Source organism: Arvicanthis niloticus, chromosome 24 (genome assembly GCF_011762505.2).
Source record: "Arvicanthis niloticus isolate mArvNil1 chromosome 24, mArvNil1.pat.X, whole genome shotgun sequence".
NCBI classification, from domain to species: domain Eukaryota; kingdom Metazoa; phylum Chordata; class Mammalia; order Rodentia; family Muridae; genus Arvicanthis; species Arvicanthis niloticus.
The window spans coordinates 28,805,530-28,825,491 of record NC_133432.1 but is presented as its reverse complement, the minus strand read 5'-3'; the positions used below and the strand labels follow the sequence as shown (position 1 = coordinate 28,825,491).

Here is a 19,962-nt window from a genome sequence, read left to right as displayed (position 1 = left end):
TCCCCCACCCCAAGGAAATTTCTAGCTGATTATGTTATAAGTTAAACTATATAGTGAGAAACATCCAAGTAATTAAATATTCACCAGGTGCTTCTAAAAGTAAATCAACTATATAATTAATAAAAGAAAGGTACATTTTTCTTACTGGGGTTAAGTTTTGAGCATAAATTGTTGACACAAGATGGGGATATTTGCCACACCATGTCATAGCACCTTCCATTATTCAACCTTCATAGGTTTCTGAGAACTAGGGAGATTAAAACTACAGAGAGATTCTTGGAATGAGGGCCTTTTGTATCAGTTAAACAAATAGAAGCCAGTTCAGTTGGTTTTTATAACTGCATCTGCAACAAAGAAATTCCTCCCTTATCCTCTGTGGTATCATGGAGTGAATGCTATTCAAGAAATTATGCTAATTTCACACCTCCGTGCCTTTTATGTCTATTTTTGACATTTGTGTTTTATCTAGTGTCCTCCAGTTTGTTTCTGAGTAGATTGACTATATCTACAGGGGTGTTGGAGTACAAGTGAAACATATCCATGCTGCAAATGTAAACAAAATTGTATACAATTCTACAGCACAACCGATTCTTAGGAAACTCTCATGGCCCTCATAGGTGATATTCTGTCTTTAAACTTTCACCTATATATTCTCATGTTTTTAAATTTACAGAATCTTCTTTAGGAAACCAATTTCATATTTTTTGAGCAAAAGTAGGAAGTTTATCCAAGTACCATCAAAATACATTACAAGAATGTCAAAATAGAAACAAGTGAAGCGTGTAAGGAAGAGAGATTGCTGTTTAGTATTTGTGTGCCCCATCCTTTCTCTCAGTGATTCTTCTACCCTTTCTGATCCACAGATCTGGCATTTTTTATATATTATTTCCACTAATCTCAAGACTCACATTGAACAACACATGTCAAATAGAATGAATGAGGATTCCCAAAAAACAAGATGGTGAGATGTTTAGGGGAAGAAGCATGAATGAGAAATAAAGAAGAGTATAGCAGTGAATACAATGTCTCCCATAAAATAATGACTTATGTTGGAAATTTATTAAGCAGCATATTCCATGCTACATGTCAGAGGAAATGACCAAGGTCACCACAGAGATAAATCATATAATTCTGGCAAAGAACATAGGATACCTCAGACACATCTGCCATGGTGGCAGGCCAGGAAAACGTCAGATCCCCTACAGAAACTACAGCTTTCACTTTTGTAATACACTGGCTCTAGCACTAGAGTATAACTTACCAAGTTTGCTTGTGGAGAGGAACACAAAAGTAATGGCCTCTTTGTCCTTTCTTTAGGGTCCCTGAGCATGCCTTGGTTCAGAATAGCTCTAAACACTGGGAAGTACTCTATAGGCTGGGCTCTAGTTTCATGCTGTTCAAATCCACAGTGGCTGAAGATGAAAATCCTTTCTGTGCATTGCTTGCCTAGAGCAGACAAAGCTCTATACTAGCTCCTAGCATCACATAAACTAGAGAATGATGCAACAGACCTATAGTACCAGCAGTCAGGAAGATCAGGATTTCAAGTTCAGCTTTATATACACAGAGGTTAAGTCAGGCTGAGTTACATGGGATTTTATCTCAAAAAATCACAATAACCAGTTAATGACTACACTGATTCCTCTCATTGCCCAGGGTTCATTGGTGAGAGATAAGATCAAGATTTTGACTTTGTTTGCTTTATGACAGGGAGGAACTTTTCATCTTTTGATGTTGAACAGAGGCACTAGAAGGGAAACACATTTGCCTCTACTTCATTGTTACTGTAAATCTAATGTGCTATAGGCATCAATATTGACTTCAATTTACTGAGTACATTAAAATTCTAGAGAAATCATTGGGTGAGTGAAAAGGCAGTAAGCAGTGAGAAGCAAAAAGATTTTTGATAATTCCTATCAGTCTCCCTGATTCTTGATGTTCTCAGGCATCCAGATGGGAAAAGACAAGTGTGTTTCAGGATTTCAGAGCCAAAGAAAGTACCACAGATAAAATGCAATTATTACAATACTTTTATTAGAGAAGGAAGAATTTAGAAATGTACAATACCCAGAAACAAAAGCATGAATGTCTTTAATTTCCCCCAGTGTCTCAGAGAACTCTTCAGTATTTCCATTACTTGCTAGTTAGGAATCTTATAAAATGAGCCTAATGTCCTGGAGACTGAGTCATTTGTTTCTCATTTAGTGGCCAATATGTGTATGAAAATAATGAACTGTTTAATTTCTTTTCGCAGGGTGTATGGAAAAGTGATATAGAATTTCGAAAAAAATATGGTGATATGTGGGGGTAAGTAGTTTGGAAATGTCTAATATGTGGTTTTGCTAATATGTGAAAACAGCCTGCATGAAGACTTTATCAGCCCAGAGTATCTTTCTCCCTTCTCTTTTCTCCCTTCAAATATATATTTTGTATGTATAAATTGGTATTTATGATCACAACCTGCTCAATCTGTATAGTGTTAATTATATGTATGTATTATGGTCTGACTACATGGAATTGGGTAATTAGTTGATATGCTCTTCCCTGAGGAAGACCATTTTTCTCAGTCTAGGATTCTTTACTTGCCTGTACTTCTTTCCATAGGTTTGAGGTATTCTGGGCTTTCTCTCATTAATATTTTTTTGAGACTAAGTCTCAACATATCCAAGGTACAACTAGAAGTTTCTATGAAGACCATATTTGCCTAGATATCACTCTTTTCCATGTCTGCCTTCTGGATACTTGTCTTAGAAGTGTGTGGCATCACACTTTGCTGAAATTTCTTTTCCTTCCATTTTTATCACATTCATTACAAAACAATAACAGGAATGTATATGGATTTTTTTTCTCAATACATACTAAGCCCTTTGAAGAACAAGTGTAATATTGTAGGCCGCCGACCCGACTTGGCTGGCCAAAACGGCACGGCCACTGTCCCAACTCGGCTGGCCAAAACAGCACGGCAGCCCATCCGACTTGGCTGGCCAAGATGGCAACGGCCTAGGCCTCTGGTATCAGCTACCAGTGCACTGCGCATGTGCAACTCAGTTTGACGGCAGCCCCTCCCGAACGAGGTATGCTAATGAGGTACCAATAGGGTACCACGATCCTGACCAATCACCTCCTCCCAGGTGGGGTATGCAAATATGGTATGCTATGAGGCACTGCAATTTGACCAATTGCGCACCTCTATGCGCTTTTCCCAGCCCAGGGCTGAGGGTATATAAGCAGCTCACCCTGGGCATTCGAGGTCTCTCCCTGAAAACTAAAAGAGCACTTCTACAATAAAGGCTGTTGAGAAGGATCCAGTTGTTCGCATCTTCCTTGCTGGTCGAGTGGGCACGACAAGTGGTGCTGAAACCCGGGAATGAAGAAAGAACGAAGAAAGAAGAAAGAAAAAAGAAGAAAGAAAAAAGAAGAAACCCGGGATGGAAGAAAGAAGAAAGAAGAAACCTGAGCATGGGGGACCCGAGGAGAAATTCTCGTGGATCCAGAACTCTTCACCCTAGAAACGGCGGTACAGGTAAGTTCCCAGGTCAAATGGGATATCAAGAAAAGGCGGATTCAAAAGACCTCAGTAAAGAGGCAGTTCAGAAGACCTCGGTAAAGAGGCAGTTCAGAAAACCTCGGTAAAGAGGCAATTCAGAAGTCCGCAGTATAGCGGCAATTTGTCCGTCAGCAGCAAAGCAACGAGGGAAGTTTCCAAGGGAACAGGACAATATAAGCCCTGTATTTGATTAAGACAGACAGGGCTAGACAACTCCACCTGTCCACCTGTGTGTAAACCTCACATAGCTAAGTGAGTAACATAGGGAATACTCATTCCAACCAATTTTTGATCACGCTGCACGAGCTCCTTGAGCAACGACACCTTGATATAAAAAGAAAAGTCCTAGAGGGCTTTTTACATGAAATAGAGTGAGTAGCCCCATGGTTTTCGCTCATGGGGTTTCTAACCATTGACTCATGGGAAAAATTGGGTCAAGATCTTGACAAGGAGGCTGAGGAAGGGTCGGTGAGACCCAGGGTGAAGCTTCTTTGGCACATGATATGCGCCTGCTTGGATGATAAAAGATGTGTTGAGGGTGTGAAAGCAGGACAGAGATTGCTTCAAGAGCATCAGGAGAGCATGTCAGAAGAAGAAAGGGCTTTTAAGGAGAGAAAAGAGGATAAGGGGCACAAAGATAAAGAAAAGGGAAAAGCTAGCAGAGCCAAAGACAGGCCTAAACGGCCTAAAAAGGATAAAAAAGAGAAAAGGGAAGAGGGATCCACAGGGATTTACCCCTCTTTGAAGATTGGAGACTTCTGATGAGTCTGGGTTAGCCTCTGAGGAAGAAGCAGAGCTCAAAAAGGAGGCCACTAAGTATCATAAGACCAAGGATAAACAGGAAGAGGATAAGTTAGACAAGATGGAGGAGAAGCTGAGAGAGTTGCTAGCCAAAATGAAAGTGATAACTCTTTCAAAAAAGAAACCGGAAGAGGAGGGGAGAAAAGGCAGAAGTGGGCTTAAGCCACCGCCCTGGGCAGTACCCAGTGCGCCGCCTTTGTCTCCTCCTGCAGGAACACCACCTCATGTGGAAGTTCCGCAGCGCTCACCAGTGAATCAGGGATTTTCCTTTTGCCCTCAGATGTGGAAGGAGGCCGCGGGGGCCTTTCCTGTTTTTGAGGATGACAATCAGTAGAGATTTTATGAGCCTTTAGAGTTTAAACAACTAAAGGCCTTGGCTGAGTCTGTCCAAGCATATGGGATTAATGCATCTTTTACTCAGGCATTGTTAGAAAGATTAACCTTGCGTGCCATGACCCCATCCAACTGGATGAGTACGGTTAAAGCCTGTTTGACCATGGGTCAATACTTGAACTGGAAGGCCCTGTATACCGAGTATGCTCAAAGCCAGGCTCGGGCCAACCAAATCAATGGCCAGGCTGCATGGTCCTTTGATATGTTAATGGGTCAGGGTCAATGGGCCGCAAATCAGACAGTTTATCCCATACAAGTTTATGGCCAAATTAATGCCATGGCCATAAAGGCATGGAGGTCCCTGCCCAACAAAGGAGAGGTATCAGGAAACCTAACAAAGGTCATTCAGGGACCCACGGAGCCATTTTCTGACTTCGTGGCAAGAATGATGGAAGCAGCAGGAAGGATTTTTGGTGACCCAGATTCAGCTATGCCATTGGTAGAACAGCTTATCTATGAACAGTGTATGAAGGAATGTAGGAATGCTATCACTCCATGGAAGGCTAAAGGATTGCAGGCATGGATGAAGGCATGCAGGGAGACAGGAGATCCTTTGTCCAATGCAGGATTAGCAGCTGCTGTTCTGCAAGCTGCAAAAGGAATAAAAAGTCAAAATTTCAACCCACTGCTGTGTTGTGGCAGCATGGGATATTAAAATGGATTCATCCTAAAATATCAATAACCAGAACTATTGAATATTATCCTACCGCTGTTGCAATATTAGCTTTGGAAGGTGTGCAACAGTGTTTGCAACAATTTGGTATGGAGCTATCTAAAATTATAATACCTTTTAATAATAATCAATTGCAGGTTCTGTGTGCTACCATAGATGATTGGGCAATATTAAAATGTGGATATGCTAGAAAATTTGATAATCATTTTCCTCAGCATCCATTGATACAAATTTTTGAATCCCATCCTATTGTTTTTCCAAAAATGACTAAGAGTAGCCCTTTAATTGGTGCTGTTGTTATATATACTGATGGTTCTAAAACTGGATGTGGATCATATAAATTTAATACTGATGATTCTGTGGTGATTCAATTTGCTCTTGCCTCTCCTCAAATTATAGAGTTAAAATTTGTAATAGAAGTTTTTGTTAAATTTAAAGAAACTTTTAATTTAGTATCAGATTCTCTGTATGTGGTAAATGTTTTAAAGATGTTAGAAGCTACTGATAAGATAAAATTGACCAGTCCTATTTATAATTTGTTAACAATATTGTAAAAATTGATATGGGAAAGTAAATTTCCTTTCTTTGTGCAGCATGTGAGAGCCCATACAGGCTTGCCTGGGCCTGTTAGTGCTGCTAATAATGAAGTTGATATGGCTACGTGCAGAGAGTTTATTTTTACTAGTATTCTTGATTCCCCAGTAGTGCTGGCCACCCAATTTCATAAGACTTTTCATGTTAATGCTAAAACATTGCAAATGAAGTATAAAATTTCCAGAGTCATCAGCTGTTTTTGATGCTGTCGCCTCATCTGCTTATAACCAGACATCTGTTCTCTAAGTTCAGAGTCTTGCTCATGTTCTTGCATCTGTCTTGTAACCAGTGATGCTGTTCGTATAGTTGCAGTGTTCTCTATTACGATAATGTGACTTGTGACGAGACACTTGAGGTGGCGAGTGCGGATCGGATGCTCTTGTTCTAGGATCTCCTTCTTCTTGGTAATTTTCCTCCTCAGGTTTTAAGTGGAGGACAGAACTGTTAGACATCACTGTATGGTCTCCCTCCATCATGTCTAGCTTACTCTTGTCATCCGATGCATCTGGAAGACTATTAACACTGCTGCTTTGGCTGCTGGCACTGATAGACATACTGGGGATAGACTGATTGCTTCCAACACTATTCACTGTTCCAGTCCGGTGGGAGTGAATCCAAAGAGATTGCTGCCTTTATGGTTATGGCAAATGGATGTAACACATTTTTCAAAATTTAGAAAATTAAAATATGTCCTTGTATCTGTAGATACTTGTTCAGGCCTTATTTTTGCTTCCCCCTTGTCAGGGGAAAAAGCAAAGAATGTCATTCTTCATTGCTTAGAAACATGGGCAGTGAGGGGAAAACCCCAAGTAATAAAAACTGATAATGGCCCTGGCTATACAGCTGCCTCCTCTAAATTTTTTGTCAACAAATGCAAGTGTGCATAAAACATGAATTACTATATAATCCACAAGGTCAGGGTATGGTGGAAAGAGCCCATCGTACTCTTAAAGAATGTTTATTAAAAACAAAAGGGGGATTTGGCTATGGCCGCACCCCGAGAGAACGTAATTCTCTTGCTGTTTTTATTTAAATTTTTTACAACTTGATGTAACTGGTCACTCTGCAGCAAAGCTTCATACTTATTGGCATAAAACAAAAAAGAATTTTTTTACCTTTCACCAGATATTGGTACCAGTTTTAATGCCAACTATGCTGGTCTTAATTTTACTTGGCAGGATAGCTATGCCTGCTAATCCTTTTGAGGTGTGAGCATTTTGTCTGTATGTTTGTCTGTGCACCACATGCATGCCTGGTGCTCAAGGAGGCCAGAAGAGGACATCAGGTCTCCTATTGGAATCGTAAGTGGCAGTGAGCTACTATGTAGGTGCTGGGGACTAGGCCTAGTCCCCAGTAGTGGCACCTGTGCACAAGAACTACATCTGTAAACAGTGGGAGAAAGCCAGGGGCTAACTGCAGCTGACAGGAAGCCCAACAGCCTTGTGTGTGAGAAGCGGGGCACATCTGAGCTGGGGAAGGCTGGCAGCAGCCTGTAGTTCTCTGGAGAGGAGGAAAATAGTTACATTCACAAGTTTGCATCTCTGCACAGCAGTGAGAGAGGGGTGTAATTGTACCCTGGCTGTTAGCAGCAGTCAGCACATTGGACTCCCTGTCTGACAGTGCCCGCCAACACACGGCACTGACAAATTCATTCATGTCATCTTCTTTCCAGTCTTTGTCTAACACATTCCTAACTGTATCAAACTTAAAAGTTAGCAAAGGCTTAGAAAGTCCTTTATAGTATAGTTAGAGGGAGTTGTTCTCACTTCCACAAGCTATATAATCTCCATTGGAAGTTTCCCACTGCTGCTGTGGCCATGAGTAGCACAGTACAAACTGCCACAGTCCTTAATGACTTATCTACCAATACAGCTGCTGCCTTTGAGTCACAAGCATCCTTAAATGTCCAACTAAAAGGAGGACTCATGCTGGTCAATCAAATAATTGACCTTGTCTAAGAGCAGGTGGATGCACTACAGCAATTGGGCCAAATTGGATGTGAATGGAAATATGCTGGATTGTGTGTTACTCCTGTTCAATATCAAAACTAATCTGTCTTGTCAGCTTTCTAGTTTTTTAACAGTTTGAAAGTTTGAAACTTTGAAAGTTTGATGAAAAGGTTGTGGATAGCCGTTGTGACAGTGAACTCCACTCACTTAGACTCTAGTCTTACCAGTGGACTTGCTGCGTGGATTGCTTTAGCTGTATTTCATCTTAAAGAGTGGGCGGGAGTCTTTATTTGGGGAGCTGTGGTGTTGTCCAGTTGCATCTTTTGCATGTGGCTTCTATGCAAACTAAAAAAGACCATGCCAGGAACAAAACCGTAGTCTACCAAGCCTTGGCCGCCATCGAGAATGGTGAACCTCCCCATGTTTGGCTTGCAACCCTAAAGGAATTATGAGTAGGTTTCAATGAATATGAGCCCTTGAGGAGTGCTCTACTGGCAGTTTGAGGTGTTTTGTGAGTGGGTACTCAACAGGGAATGTTCCATGAGTATGGATAGATTTCCCGAAAGTATGCCTGATTGCACAAAGGTTTGATGCCAAAAACCTCCTCTCCTGGTGGTGCCCCAGGGCAGAGGCTCCCTTTCCCCATCAAAAAGCATCGAGATGGGTATGGGAAGTATTACTCATTGCATGACTACAAGAGAAGAAACCCATTACAATATCTCATCTTGCACAGGGGATCAGGCCTCTGCTTTCCCTCACTGTACAACTGCACTCATAGGGCAACTATCATGTACCCGTTCTATGACTCAGGGTTTGCAATAAAACAAAAAAGGGAGAGATGTAGGCCGCCGACCCAACTCTGCTGGCCAAAACGGCAAGGCCGCAGATCCTACTCGGCTGGCCAAGATGGCGCCGGCCTAGGCCTCTGGTATCAGCTACCAGTGCACTGCGCATGCGCAACTCAGTTTGACAGCAGCCCCTCCCGAATGGAGTATGCTAATGAGGTACCAATAGGGTACCACGATCCTGACCAATCACCCCCTCCCGGGCGGGGTATGCAAATATGGTATGCTATGAGGCACTGCAATCTGACCAATCGCGCACCTCCACGCGCTTTTCCCCCCGCCCAGGGCTAAGGGTATGTAAGCAGCTCACCCTGGGCATTCGAGGTCTCTCCCTGAAAACTAAAAGAGCACTTCTACAATAAAGGCTGTTGAGAAGGATCCAGTTGTTTGCATCTTCCTTGCTGGTTGAGTGGGCGCGACATAATATGAGTTATATCATGCTACTGCCTTCTAGGCTTGTTTCATTAATTATTTTGTGTAATATCTGAGGCCAACAGCAGGAGAAATTCCCAATGAGAGGTGCAGGTAATTTGGTTAGAGTCTGACAAGAAGCGACATCAATGTTCTGTGCGGCACAAGCAAGGTAGATGAGGTTCTAATTCTTCATCTCATCTTACTCTTCATCAGAAATCTCTGTACTAATCACAAAGTCAGTTGGGTTGTCATGGTCAATAAGAGCCATGTGTTCCAATGCCAAGGGCAGTCTTTGCTAAATTTGGGTTTTTTAACTTTTTATTGGTTCCTTGTGAATTTCATATCATAACATACACCCTAATTCCACCCATCACCCTCTCTTCTCATACACACTTTTGACACTTGCAACCTCCCCCAAACAGAAAAAAAATAAGATGATCTCATTGTGGAAGCATTTACATGCCTCAGTGTATCCCACAATATTCCATTTTGTCCATACTTCTTTTCTTGAATATGTTCATTGTAATGAATTGTTGGTCTGGCCCTAGTTCTCTGGCTTCTACTATACTATCAAATCTGGGACCTCACTGGGGCACCTCTCAGATAGTCTGTCATTGTTAATTATCATGGAGACCCTGAGGGTTTTGTTTGTTTGTTTGTTTTGTTTTTTGGTTTTGTTTGTTTGTTTTTATCTATATGACTGGCCCTTTCATGCACTCCACCAGTTCATGGAAGTCACTGTCAGGGTGTGCCAATTTAAAGCTCTGTATCTGGGCCTGAGCGGTATCTGAAAAGGTCAGCCTGCCAGCTCTCCCATACCCACACCACTAGGGCAAGATTTTCTGTTCTCATGACCCCAGCAGGTGCCTGGTCTTCCACTCAACTCAACTCAAGAGGTGAGGGCAAAATGGAGAGGAGGGGATCTTTCCCTCAATGCCACTGAACTGTTCTACATTTCTAATGGTCACAAAGAAAGAGTTCCTTGTAATTTTATTGCTTCTCAGTTGTTAATATTTTGTCCTTAAGTGCTGTAGAGATGGCTCAGGAGTGAAGAACAATTGTCCTTACTGAAGATCAATATTCAGTTCACAGGTCAGGATCAAAGTGGTTTACTCATCTCTTTTTTTTCCCAATACAGGCTATATGATGGGAAGACCCCTGTCCTGGTAATCACAGATCTAGACATGATCAAGAAGGTGTTAGTGAAAGAATGTTTTTCCACCTTCACAAATCGGAAAGTGGGTATTTTGTTTTGCAAAGAGCAAAAATTATATATATTGGAAAGGTTTTAAATAGTAATGTGTGTGTGTGTGTGTGTGTGTGTATGTGTGTGTGTGCATTTGTACATAAAATGACAGTTATTGAAAAGCATGAATGAATATAAAAAAGGAAGTATTATTTGTAAAAGAGAAATGTAATTATAACCTCAGAAAATAAAAAAACCAAATTATGAGCATTCATTTAAAAATTTTACTATAAAATGCTGGAGATGTTGCCCAGCAATAGATTAACCTTCCTCATGGTTCACTCTTCAGAACCAACCAACCAACCAACAAACCAACCAACCAACAGACAAACAAACAAATATTTTATTATTAAGTTCTTATGAAGTTACCATAATTTGCCAACAATGTACAGAAGTGCTGTGTCTTCATGCTATTGTGTTGGGGAGCAGTGGAGCTCAAGCTTCCTGAAGGAAAATAGTCAGAGATTAATAAAAAAAACTCCTTTAATTAGGTTGCAGCAATAGCATCTAGCTATTGCTTATAGAGATCTGAACTTACTATCTAATCAGGTATTAATGGTGGTCACTTCTCCAGGGAAAAGTGAAGATGTAACACTTACCAGCAAAGATAAACAAGTAGGATCACAGAGCAGAAGTCAGCAGTTCATTTTAGCACCTTTGTTGTCTCAGACCAAAGACAGGTCTCTACTGTCTCCTTATTTTTATGTCACCTCATATTCCCCAAGAAAAACTGGTGGATAACCAAGGTTAAGGTTAGTGTTTTTCCGATCTCCTTCAGTTTATTCTAGGTTACGTATATATGAGCACACATATGTGTGTATGTAGGCATGCATGTACATGTGTATGTGTATTTAAGCAGCGTGTTTAAGCTTTATTGGTGTCAGTGCTTGTTTTCAAACCCAGTTTTCCAAGTTTCCTTTGATGACAGAGCTAAGAATTTATCAAAAAATGTTAGCATCATTCAAATACATACCTTTTGTATAAACAACTTAGCATGATACTTTTGTATATTTTAATTAAATTACAATAATGTAATTTATTTTTATCCTGCTCATTCCCCTTATATTCTTACCTAAACTCTCTCCCAAATTCACACCCTCCTCTTCTTTCTTTCTTTTTCTTTTTTTTCAAACAGAGCAGCAATATACGCCCTAGTTATTCTGCAATTCACTCTGTAGATCATGCTTATTTAAGACTCATGTAAATCAGTCTGTCTTTGGATTTCAAGTATCAGAATGAAAGATGTATGACTCTTTAACTAGTTACACATAAATGCAGATACAAAAATACAATTGACAATTCAATGCTGCCAGCATATGTATGTTATGAGGGATGATTACTCAGTATTCAACAATCAATCAGAGGATGTATTTCAGGAGAAAACTAATTCTCCCTCCCACCAACTCTTCATCTAGGAGTTGCCCCACTAACATTTCCCCACATCACCATATGATGAAATTGTTCAGGTCTTGTTTATGCAACGATGTTGTTGATATTTCATGGTGTAGCTTCCCTGGTATAGCTAGAAGGCACAATCTCACAGAAAACTTCCTGATATTCTGGCTCTTAAAATTCTGTCCATACATTTGCAATGTTATATTGGCCTTAGGTTCAGGAACTGTGTTGTGATGGTATCAGTTGGGAAGGAGAACAGCATGACAATTAGTCCTCTCCATAATGGCTAGCTTCGGTTTTCTGTAATTGTCACTTTATAATTCAAAATAAATGTCTTGATAAGGATTGAGACCTATACTTTTCTCTGTGGATCCAATGAAAGAACATTGGAAGACAGTTACAAAGCATACTGTTTTAGAAGGATGATAGTAGTATCACATCTAGAAACCATGTCCTCATTAGCTACTCATATTTAGCTAGGCTTCCAGTACCACCAAGCGTCTCTCTACTTCAAGCAAGCCTTGAGTCCAACTAGTCAGTTATTGGTTACTACCAAGATATTAATGCCACTATTTTACTTTTAGGAATATTTTGTTATGATAGTATTTGTTGTGTTTTATATGTATCATAGCTGGTTGGGCCTACTGATTGCTACCTCCACCCCAGAAGCTTTTAGATCACCTTTGTGATGAAATGAAAACTAGGATTCACTCTTTTGGGGTCAGTTACATTTCCAATCCTCTTAATTCCATACCCAAAGCACATGGCAAGTCTGTGTCTCATTCAAGCATTTTCAATGTTATTTATTCCTCCTTTTCATTATTCTCTGTAGTTTCCTTTTGTTCCTCTCCAATTAAAATTCCCTTTAACTTTTCCCATTTATCTTTCATATTACATGTATACCATATATCCTGTTATTTTCCTCTTGGGAGTCCCCTTGCCATGGTCCTTTTCTACTCTTCTACTTCCAGTGGTTACTTTTTATTGTATACTCATATCTGGAGGTTCCTGTCTAGGAACCACATATATGAAAATTATGTGGTGTGTGTCTTTGTGGGACTGGGTTATCTCACTCAATATAATACTTTCTTATTCCACTCACTTATCTGCATGATTTCAATTTGCTTTGCAGTTAAATAGCATTCCATTTGAATGTATGTATGTTTGTATGTATGTATGTATATATGTATGTATGTACTTATCATTACATGTGCATATATGTGTGTACCATATATATGTTATACTTGCCCTTGTAATATATATATATATATATATATATATATATATATATATACACACACACACACATATATGTGCATATGTGCGTGTGTATGTGTGTGTGTGTGTGTGTGTGTGTGTGTGTGTGTGTGTGCAGGGAATTATAGCTTGTGCATGGGCTTGGGCATGGGTTTCTGAATCTTGTTGGGTGGTTGGTGATTCCCACTGCTCAAATGAGACTGGAGCTCAGGAATCTTGACTGCGTTTTTTTCTGCTCAACTCTAGGCAGGCATTTGGGCCATGAGAAGCCACCGGGTTCCCCCTGGCAGGGAATGAATTTAGCCTGATTCTGTGGGGGTGCAGGGCTCTCCAGTGGGGACCCCCAGGCCAGGAGTTGGCCTGGGGCAGATTGGTCTCATTTCTGGGGTTCTGTGAGGCCACAGCAGAATGGGGAGGAGGAGTGTGCAGGCACCTCGCTGTCCCACATGCTGAGAGAGACAAGGGGAAAAGAGAGGCTCTTGTGGTGCCCCATGGGAAGTGCTCACTTGTTCTACTTGCCTGGCCTGAATGATGCAGAGAAATCCTCCATTTCTACACACACACACACACACACACACACACACACACACATATATATATATATAGAGAGAGAGAGAGAGAGAGAGGACTGTATCGAATCGAAAAGGAGTGGGGATGGTGAATAGCCCTGTCTCACTCATTATTTTACTTAATTTAATGATGGTGCTTGAATTTTTCTCCATTGAGAATAATGTTGACTATCAATTTGTAATGTAGAGAATTTATTATTTAAATGTTTACTGTATATTTTGTTTGTTATATGTTTCTTTTTCATTCTTGCTCACTTTAGAAAGTCATGCTAATTTTTTCAAACACTATCTTAAAAGTATCTCTGCCAGGCCTGGAACTCACTTGTATGCCAGGCGTTGAACTCACAGTATCTACGTTCTTCTCCTTCCTGCATGCTGTCATTAAAGCACATAGCACCATCACACTAAATTTTTTTTAATCACTTATTTCTTTTTTAGTTTATTTATTTTTAAAGATTTATTTTTATTTTTTTAAATTATGAGTGTATGTAGTCCATCATCATGTGGGTAAGTGCACATGAGTAATGATAGTAATTTATATTTTTGTATTTTCACTATTTCATGTTTGTATAAAAGATTTTATTATGTTATTATTGTATTTTTTAGTATTTTTTTTTTTGGAGGAGGGGTTGAATAAGCATTAAACCAGAATACATTGCACATTCCAGACAACTTGCTAAGAGACTATAGAAGAGAAAAATCTCAACCTTTAATATGTGCAAGCAAACACCACACTGGTATCCTTCCCTAGATACCAGTACCTACCAGTAGAGAAGGGACTTCTCAACCGTTCCATTCTCCATGGTTTAGTGTTTATGGTTCTTTTCTGTATAGGCCTTGGGTCATTTAACACAATTGCTAAAATTTCATGAATGCAATGACCTTTTCATGCCCCAAAGGCAACTTTCTATATCTAAAATGTTTTTGAAGTTCAGAATTGGGTGTTGGATCCCCTGTATCTGAAGTTACAGGCAGTTGACCCACCTGACAGGGTCTAGAAACTGAACTCATGTCTTTCTCGGGAACAGTATAAGTATAAGTTCTTTACTAATAATCTACAACTCCAATATAGGTTTTGTATTTCTTCTGCTCCACTCCTTTCTTTGACTTCCCATGAGCCTTTGAGTGGGTGATTTAGCACCTGAGCAAATCACATTTAGGAGTGACTATTCTTCAGTCACTCTTAAAAGCTTTGTCTGTTATTTTCTGTGTTACACTTTTCCGACAGTAAAATGAACCTGCTGTGACCACCACTGACATCAGTAATCTATGGCTATTAATGTAAGAACCCAGAGGGCAATTAGATAAGCATCACATGTCCATGTACTGAGAAGAGCTGTAGTTTCTGCACTAAGGCCTATGACCTGCTTTTATGAGATTTACAACTCCACGTATGTAGTCAGCCATTAAGAACACTGACTGTTATTATTGAAGATCAGGGTTCTATTCCCAATAGCTATACAATACCTAAAACTCATCTGTAATTTCAGTGTCATTGAATCCAGTGTCCACTTCTGGGCTCTGCAACTGCTGCACCCCTGTGGGACAAATGAAGATGAAGAAAAAACTGCTCATACAACTCTCATTAAATCCTCAGTTGGGGGACCTGATGAATTTTTAGTTGGATTGATATTCTACAGATCTAGTGGGGGTAACCATAGAAATTTTGAATTCATGAGTGCAATAGTCATAGCATGCTCATAGTCCAGGCTTTCATGGCACTCCTTTGGCTCTAGCAGTCTTTCCACCCCATGTTCCATGATGTTCTCAGAGTCTTGGGTATGATTGTTTATACACTGGTTGTAGAGTAGTTTGGTCAATCACAACTTTCTTTAATTTTTTATAAATAATTTTTCTATGTTCCACATACTTTATGACATCACCTGAATATGAAAATATGTTCATTTCCATTAAAATCTGTGTGGCTTTTAATTTAGTTTTCTTCAATGCAATAGATTGACACCAGATTAAGATATAGTAAAATATGAGGATAGATAGTTTAAAATCATTTCTTCATGGGAAAACTGTGGTGTTTTTCAATAAAGCATGGTGTTAGATAAAGGTTGTTTTGATGAAGTTTTTAATTATGTGGATAATGTTTTCCTCTCACTGTTTTTTAATTTATATTTTTACTTATTCAACTTTATATCCTGCTTACTGGTCCCTTCCTGGTCACCTCCTTACACAATCATTCCTCCACCTTCTACTCTTTACTCATTACTCCAGCCTTCTACTCTGAATGGATAACTCCTGAGTATCTCCCAATGAAACTCGAAACTGGAACTTCAAGTATCTGGGTGGCTATGTTCTTTCTCTCTCTCTCGGTGAGGCCAGACAAGACAGAGCATCTAGTAGAATATATCCCTCGTACAGGCAACAGCATTTGAGATGGCCCCAATTCCAGTTGTTTGGGATTCACACAAAGACCAAGCTACACATCTCCTAAATATGTGTGGGGAAGACATAGGTCTATGTATCTAATTTCTTATAATACTATATAATACTACTCTATTCCCCTTTTTCTTTTTGACCCCCTTCCCTTTACCTAAGAAAGAAGTGCGGGGAATGATTGGCTCGATGTGTGGTCAAGTGGGCATGAGTTTCTGTATCTTGTTGGGTGGAGTTGTGGGTCCCGTGTGTCTTCTGCTCTGGGTGGCTCATGGAAGTGCACCTCTGTAGAGAAACAGAAGTGCAGGATCTTTGACTGAGTTGGTTGCATGCAGCACCGGGCAGGTGCTGCTCTGTAAGAAGCCGTTGGGGCACCTCCAGATGGAGAGAGAACTCAGTCTGAAGTTCCGTGGTGGGCAGGGGCTCTTGAGTGGACCTAGAGGTGGGTGGTCTCTGTTCGGGGCTCCCAGGCTCTGCTGGAGGGCCACAGACCAACAGAGACTGGTGGCTTCAGGATGGCAAGCAGCCGAGAGGAACAAGGGAGAGAAAAGCCCCAAACACCCCATAGGAAGAGACTTGGTTACTATACTCACTTACTAGACTCTGTGGCCCAGCTAGCTTGCTTGAAGTGTAGGTTCCCATGGCCGAAATGCAGAGAGGTCCTCAGGGAAGTGTGGCAGCTGCAGCTACAGCGACTCATTTAAGGCCTTCTCTGTGTCTCCCCACTGCAGGCCAAAAAAACACGAGTGAGTCCATGGTTCCAAATGACTTTATTTTCATAGTGGATGGTAGTTGAATCTGAATGCACCCCACTTAGTTCAGGGTAGACCTGACTTAAATAGGGAAAAAGAAGGGTCTGGGAAAGGAATAACTAATTGGTTATGCTCTCTGCCCTTTAGGTAACTCATTAATATAAAAATCTCTCTAGGGCCTGAGGCCTGCAGTCCTGGCCTCTACCTGTGGAGGGGTTAGTAGAGGCGTTGCCCTACGTGACTGCAAGGCGCTGATCAATGTAGATCTTTACCACATGTCAGGAGCTTGGATTCTGGAAGTGCAGCAAAATAGATGCCCGTTCCTCACAGGCATGGATATCTGTTGGATCTCTGGGCTATTTCCAGCCAGTGCTTCTACCAATAACAAAGCTATCCAATCATGAACCCACAAGAGAAAATAGAAAAGCAGAAAGGAAAGATATTGTGTAAATTTGTGGTTTTCATAGAATATCTTGATTTCTCCATCTATGGTAATTGAGAGTTTTGCTGAGTATAGTAGCCTGGGCTGGCATTTGTGTTCTTTTAGCATCTGTATGACATCTGTACAGGATCTTCTGGCTTTTATAATATCTGGTGAGAAGTCTGGTGTAATTCTGATAGGACTGCCTTTGTATGTTACCTGCCCCTTTTCCCTTACAGCTTTTAACAGTCTTTCTTTGTTTTGTGCATTTGGTGTTTTGATTATTATGTGATGGGAGAAATTTTTTCTGCTCTAGTTTATTTGGAGTCTTTAGGCTTCATGTATGTTAATAGGCATCTCTTTCTTTGGGTTATAAAAGTTTTCTTCTATAATTTTGTTGAAGATATTTACTTGCCCTTTAAGTTGGGAATCTTTGCTCTCTTCTATACCTATTATCCTTAGGTTTGGTCTTCTCATTGTGTCCTGGATTTCGTAGATGTTTGGGTTAGGAGCATTTTGCATTTTGCATTTTATTTGACTTATCTGTCAATGTTTTCTAAGGTATTTTCTGCACCTGTGATTCTCTCTTCTATCTCTTGTGATCTGTTGGTGATGCCTATGTCTATGACTCCTGATCTCCTTTCCAGGTTTTCAATCTCCAGGGTTGTCTTTCTTCATCTTTTCTTTATTGATTCTATTCCCATTTTTATATCCAGAATGGTTTTGTTCAATTTCTTCACCTGTTTGTTTGTGTTCTTCTTTTAAGAACTTCTACCTGTTTACTTGTGTTCTCTTGTATTTCTTTAAGGGGGTTATTTATGTCCTTCTTAAAGTCCTCTATTATCATCATGAGATGTGACTTTAAATCAGAGTCTTGCTTTTCTGGTGTGTTGGGGTATCCAGGGCTTGCTGTGGTGGGAGTACTGTGTTCTGGCGATATCAACTAGCCTTGGTTTCTGTTGCTTATGTTCTTGTCCTTCCTCTTGACATCTCGATATCTCTGGTTTTAGCTGGTCTTGCTGTTTCTGACTGTGGATTGTCCCTCTTGCAAGCCTGCATGCCAGTACTCCTGGGAGGCCAGTTCTTTCTGGAATGAATCAGGGTATGGAAGGCTGTAACACAGTGTCAGCTCCAGGGTGCAGACAGAAACCTGAAAGATCCTGTCTCTGGCTGTTCCTTGGTTTCTGTGTCATTATGACTCTGAGGCCTCTAGGGCCAGGAATTTGAGCAGAAGTGGTGGTGTTACCTGTGCTCACAGGTGTGCCAGCACTCCTGGGAGAACAGCTCTTTCCTGGCAATATTTGGCTATGGAGCACTGTGGCATAGGATCAGCTCTGAGTGCAGATGGAAACTGGAAGGATCCTGTTATATTGGGTATTAATTAGATAGATAATTAAATAATAAGTAGGGTACATTTGCCCCATCTATGTGTGTAGCATGGAACATATCAGTTGAGTTTTAATTTCAATGTGTGGGTATTTTGTGGGTTGAGAATTTACTAATATAAAACTGGCTGATAAGTTACAAGCCTCTAGAGTTTTAATTTTACCAGGTTATGGGGATTTGTGACAGCTAACTAAAGGGGCAGATGGCTGGGAATATGAACAGAAAGTCTGCTAAGATGAGAACAGGCCAGGCAGGCCTGTCAGCTGATGCCTTGCTTGGGGTAGTGTGGAACCTGTATTTTTAAAAAGTATTTTACACTACAGAGGGCAGTTCAGTAAGTGCAGTTTAATTGGGTTCAGTTAAGTGTCTTCATGAGTTCCATTAAGTTTATGTAGTTTGTGCAGTGAATGTCAGCAGAGGCAACTGAAGCCAGAGAATACAAAGTAGATAGAAAATTGGAACAAATTACCAAAGTTAGCTTGAAGCCAACCAGAGCAATTAAGTGATAAGCTGAAAAATGCCCATTTGAATCTGTAAGCTAGGATAGGAGCTTCAGCCAAAACATATGAGTTGAAATGGCCATGCCTGAGTTCAGATAGAGCTATAAAGAGTGAGCTCATTTATCAGTAAGCCTCTGAGATGAGTATTACATCTGATGAATAAAAATTACTTTTACACCTAGCAGGTTGCTTTTACAGTGCTGGTTGTATTTTGGCAACATGACACAAACCTAGACATAGTTAGGAAGTTTTTTCAATTGAGAAAATGCCTCCAACAGCTCACTTCTAGAAAGGCCTTGGGGCATTTTCTTAATTAGTGCCTAACAGCCAAACTCACTGTGATTGGTGCCACTCATGAGCAGTTAGTTCTGGGTTGCAAATGAAAGTGGGATGAACAATCTAGTAAGTGACATTTCTGCAGAGCTTCTGCTTCAGTTCCTGCCTTCCATTCCTGCCATGAGTCCCTGCCTCGATTTCTCTCCATGATGGGATGTGACCTGAAAGTTGTAAGCTTAAATAAACCCTCTCCAACCCAAGTTGGTTTTGCCCATAGTCTTTATCACAGAAATCACAACAATGGAACACTAACTAAAAAACAATTTTTTTCTGTACTGACTTGGAGACTATATTTCCATCTCCTACCTGTCTATTCACTTTAAATAGCATTTTTTTCTCAAGAGGAAATCATATTGAAGTGAAGATTGTAATAGAACAGATTAATACAATATCAGGTAGCTGTAAGTATCCTTCTTGTACGTGGAGAAATTTTACATATTTTAATTTATTCATCACCTGTGTGTGCTTGAGTGTATGTATGTGCATGACATGTGTG

The 19,962-nt window shown here is 40.4% G+C and overlaps 1 protein-coding gene across 1 annotated transcript in view; it reads left to right on the top strand.

Moving 5' to 3' along the window:
• Positions 1 to 19,962, top strand: part of LOC143438000 (cytochrome P450 3A13-like) — a 98,140-nt gene that overhangs the window by 12,765 nt on the left and 65,413 nt on the right. Inside the window, 2 exon segments of the mRNA XM_076923415.1 lie at positions 2,255 to 2,307; positions 10,355 to 10,454. Coding sequence (XP_076779530.1) covers positions 2,255 to 2,307; positions 10,355 to 10,454 — 153 coding nt within the window.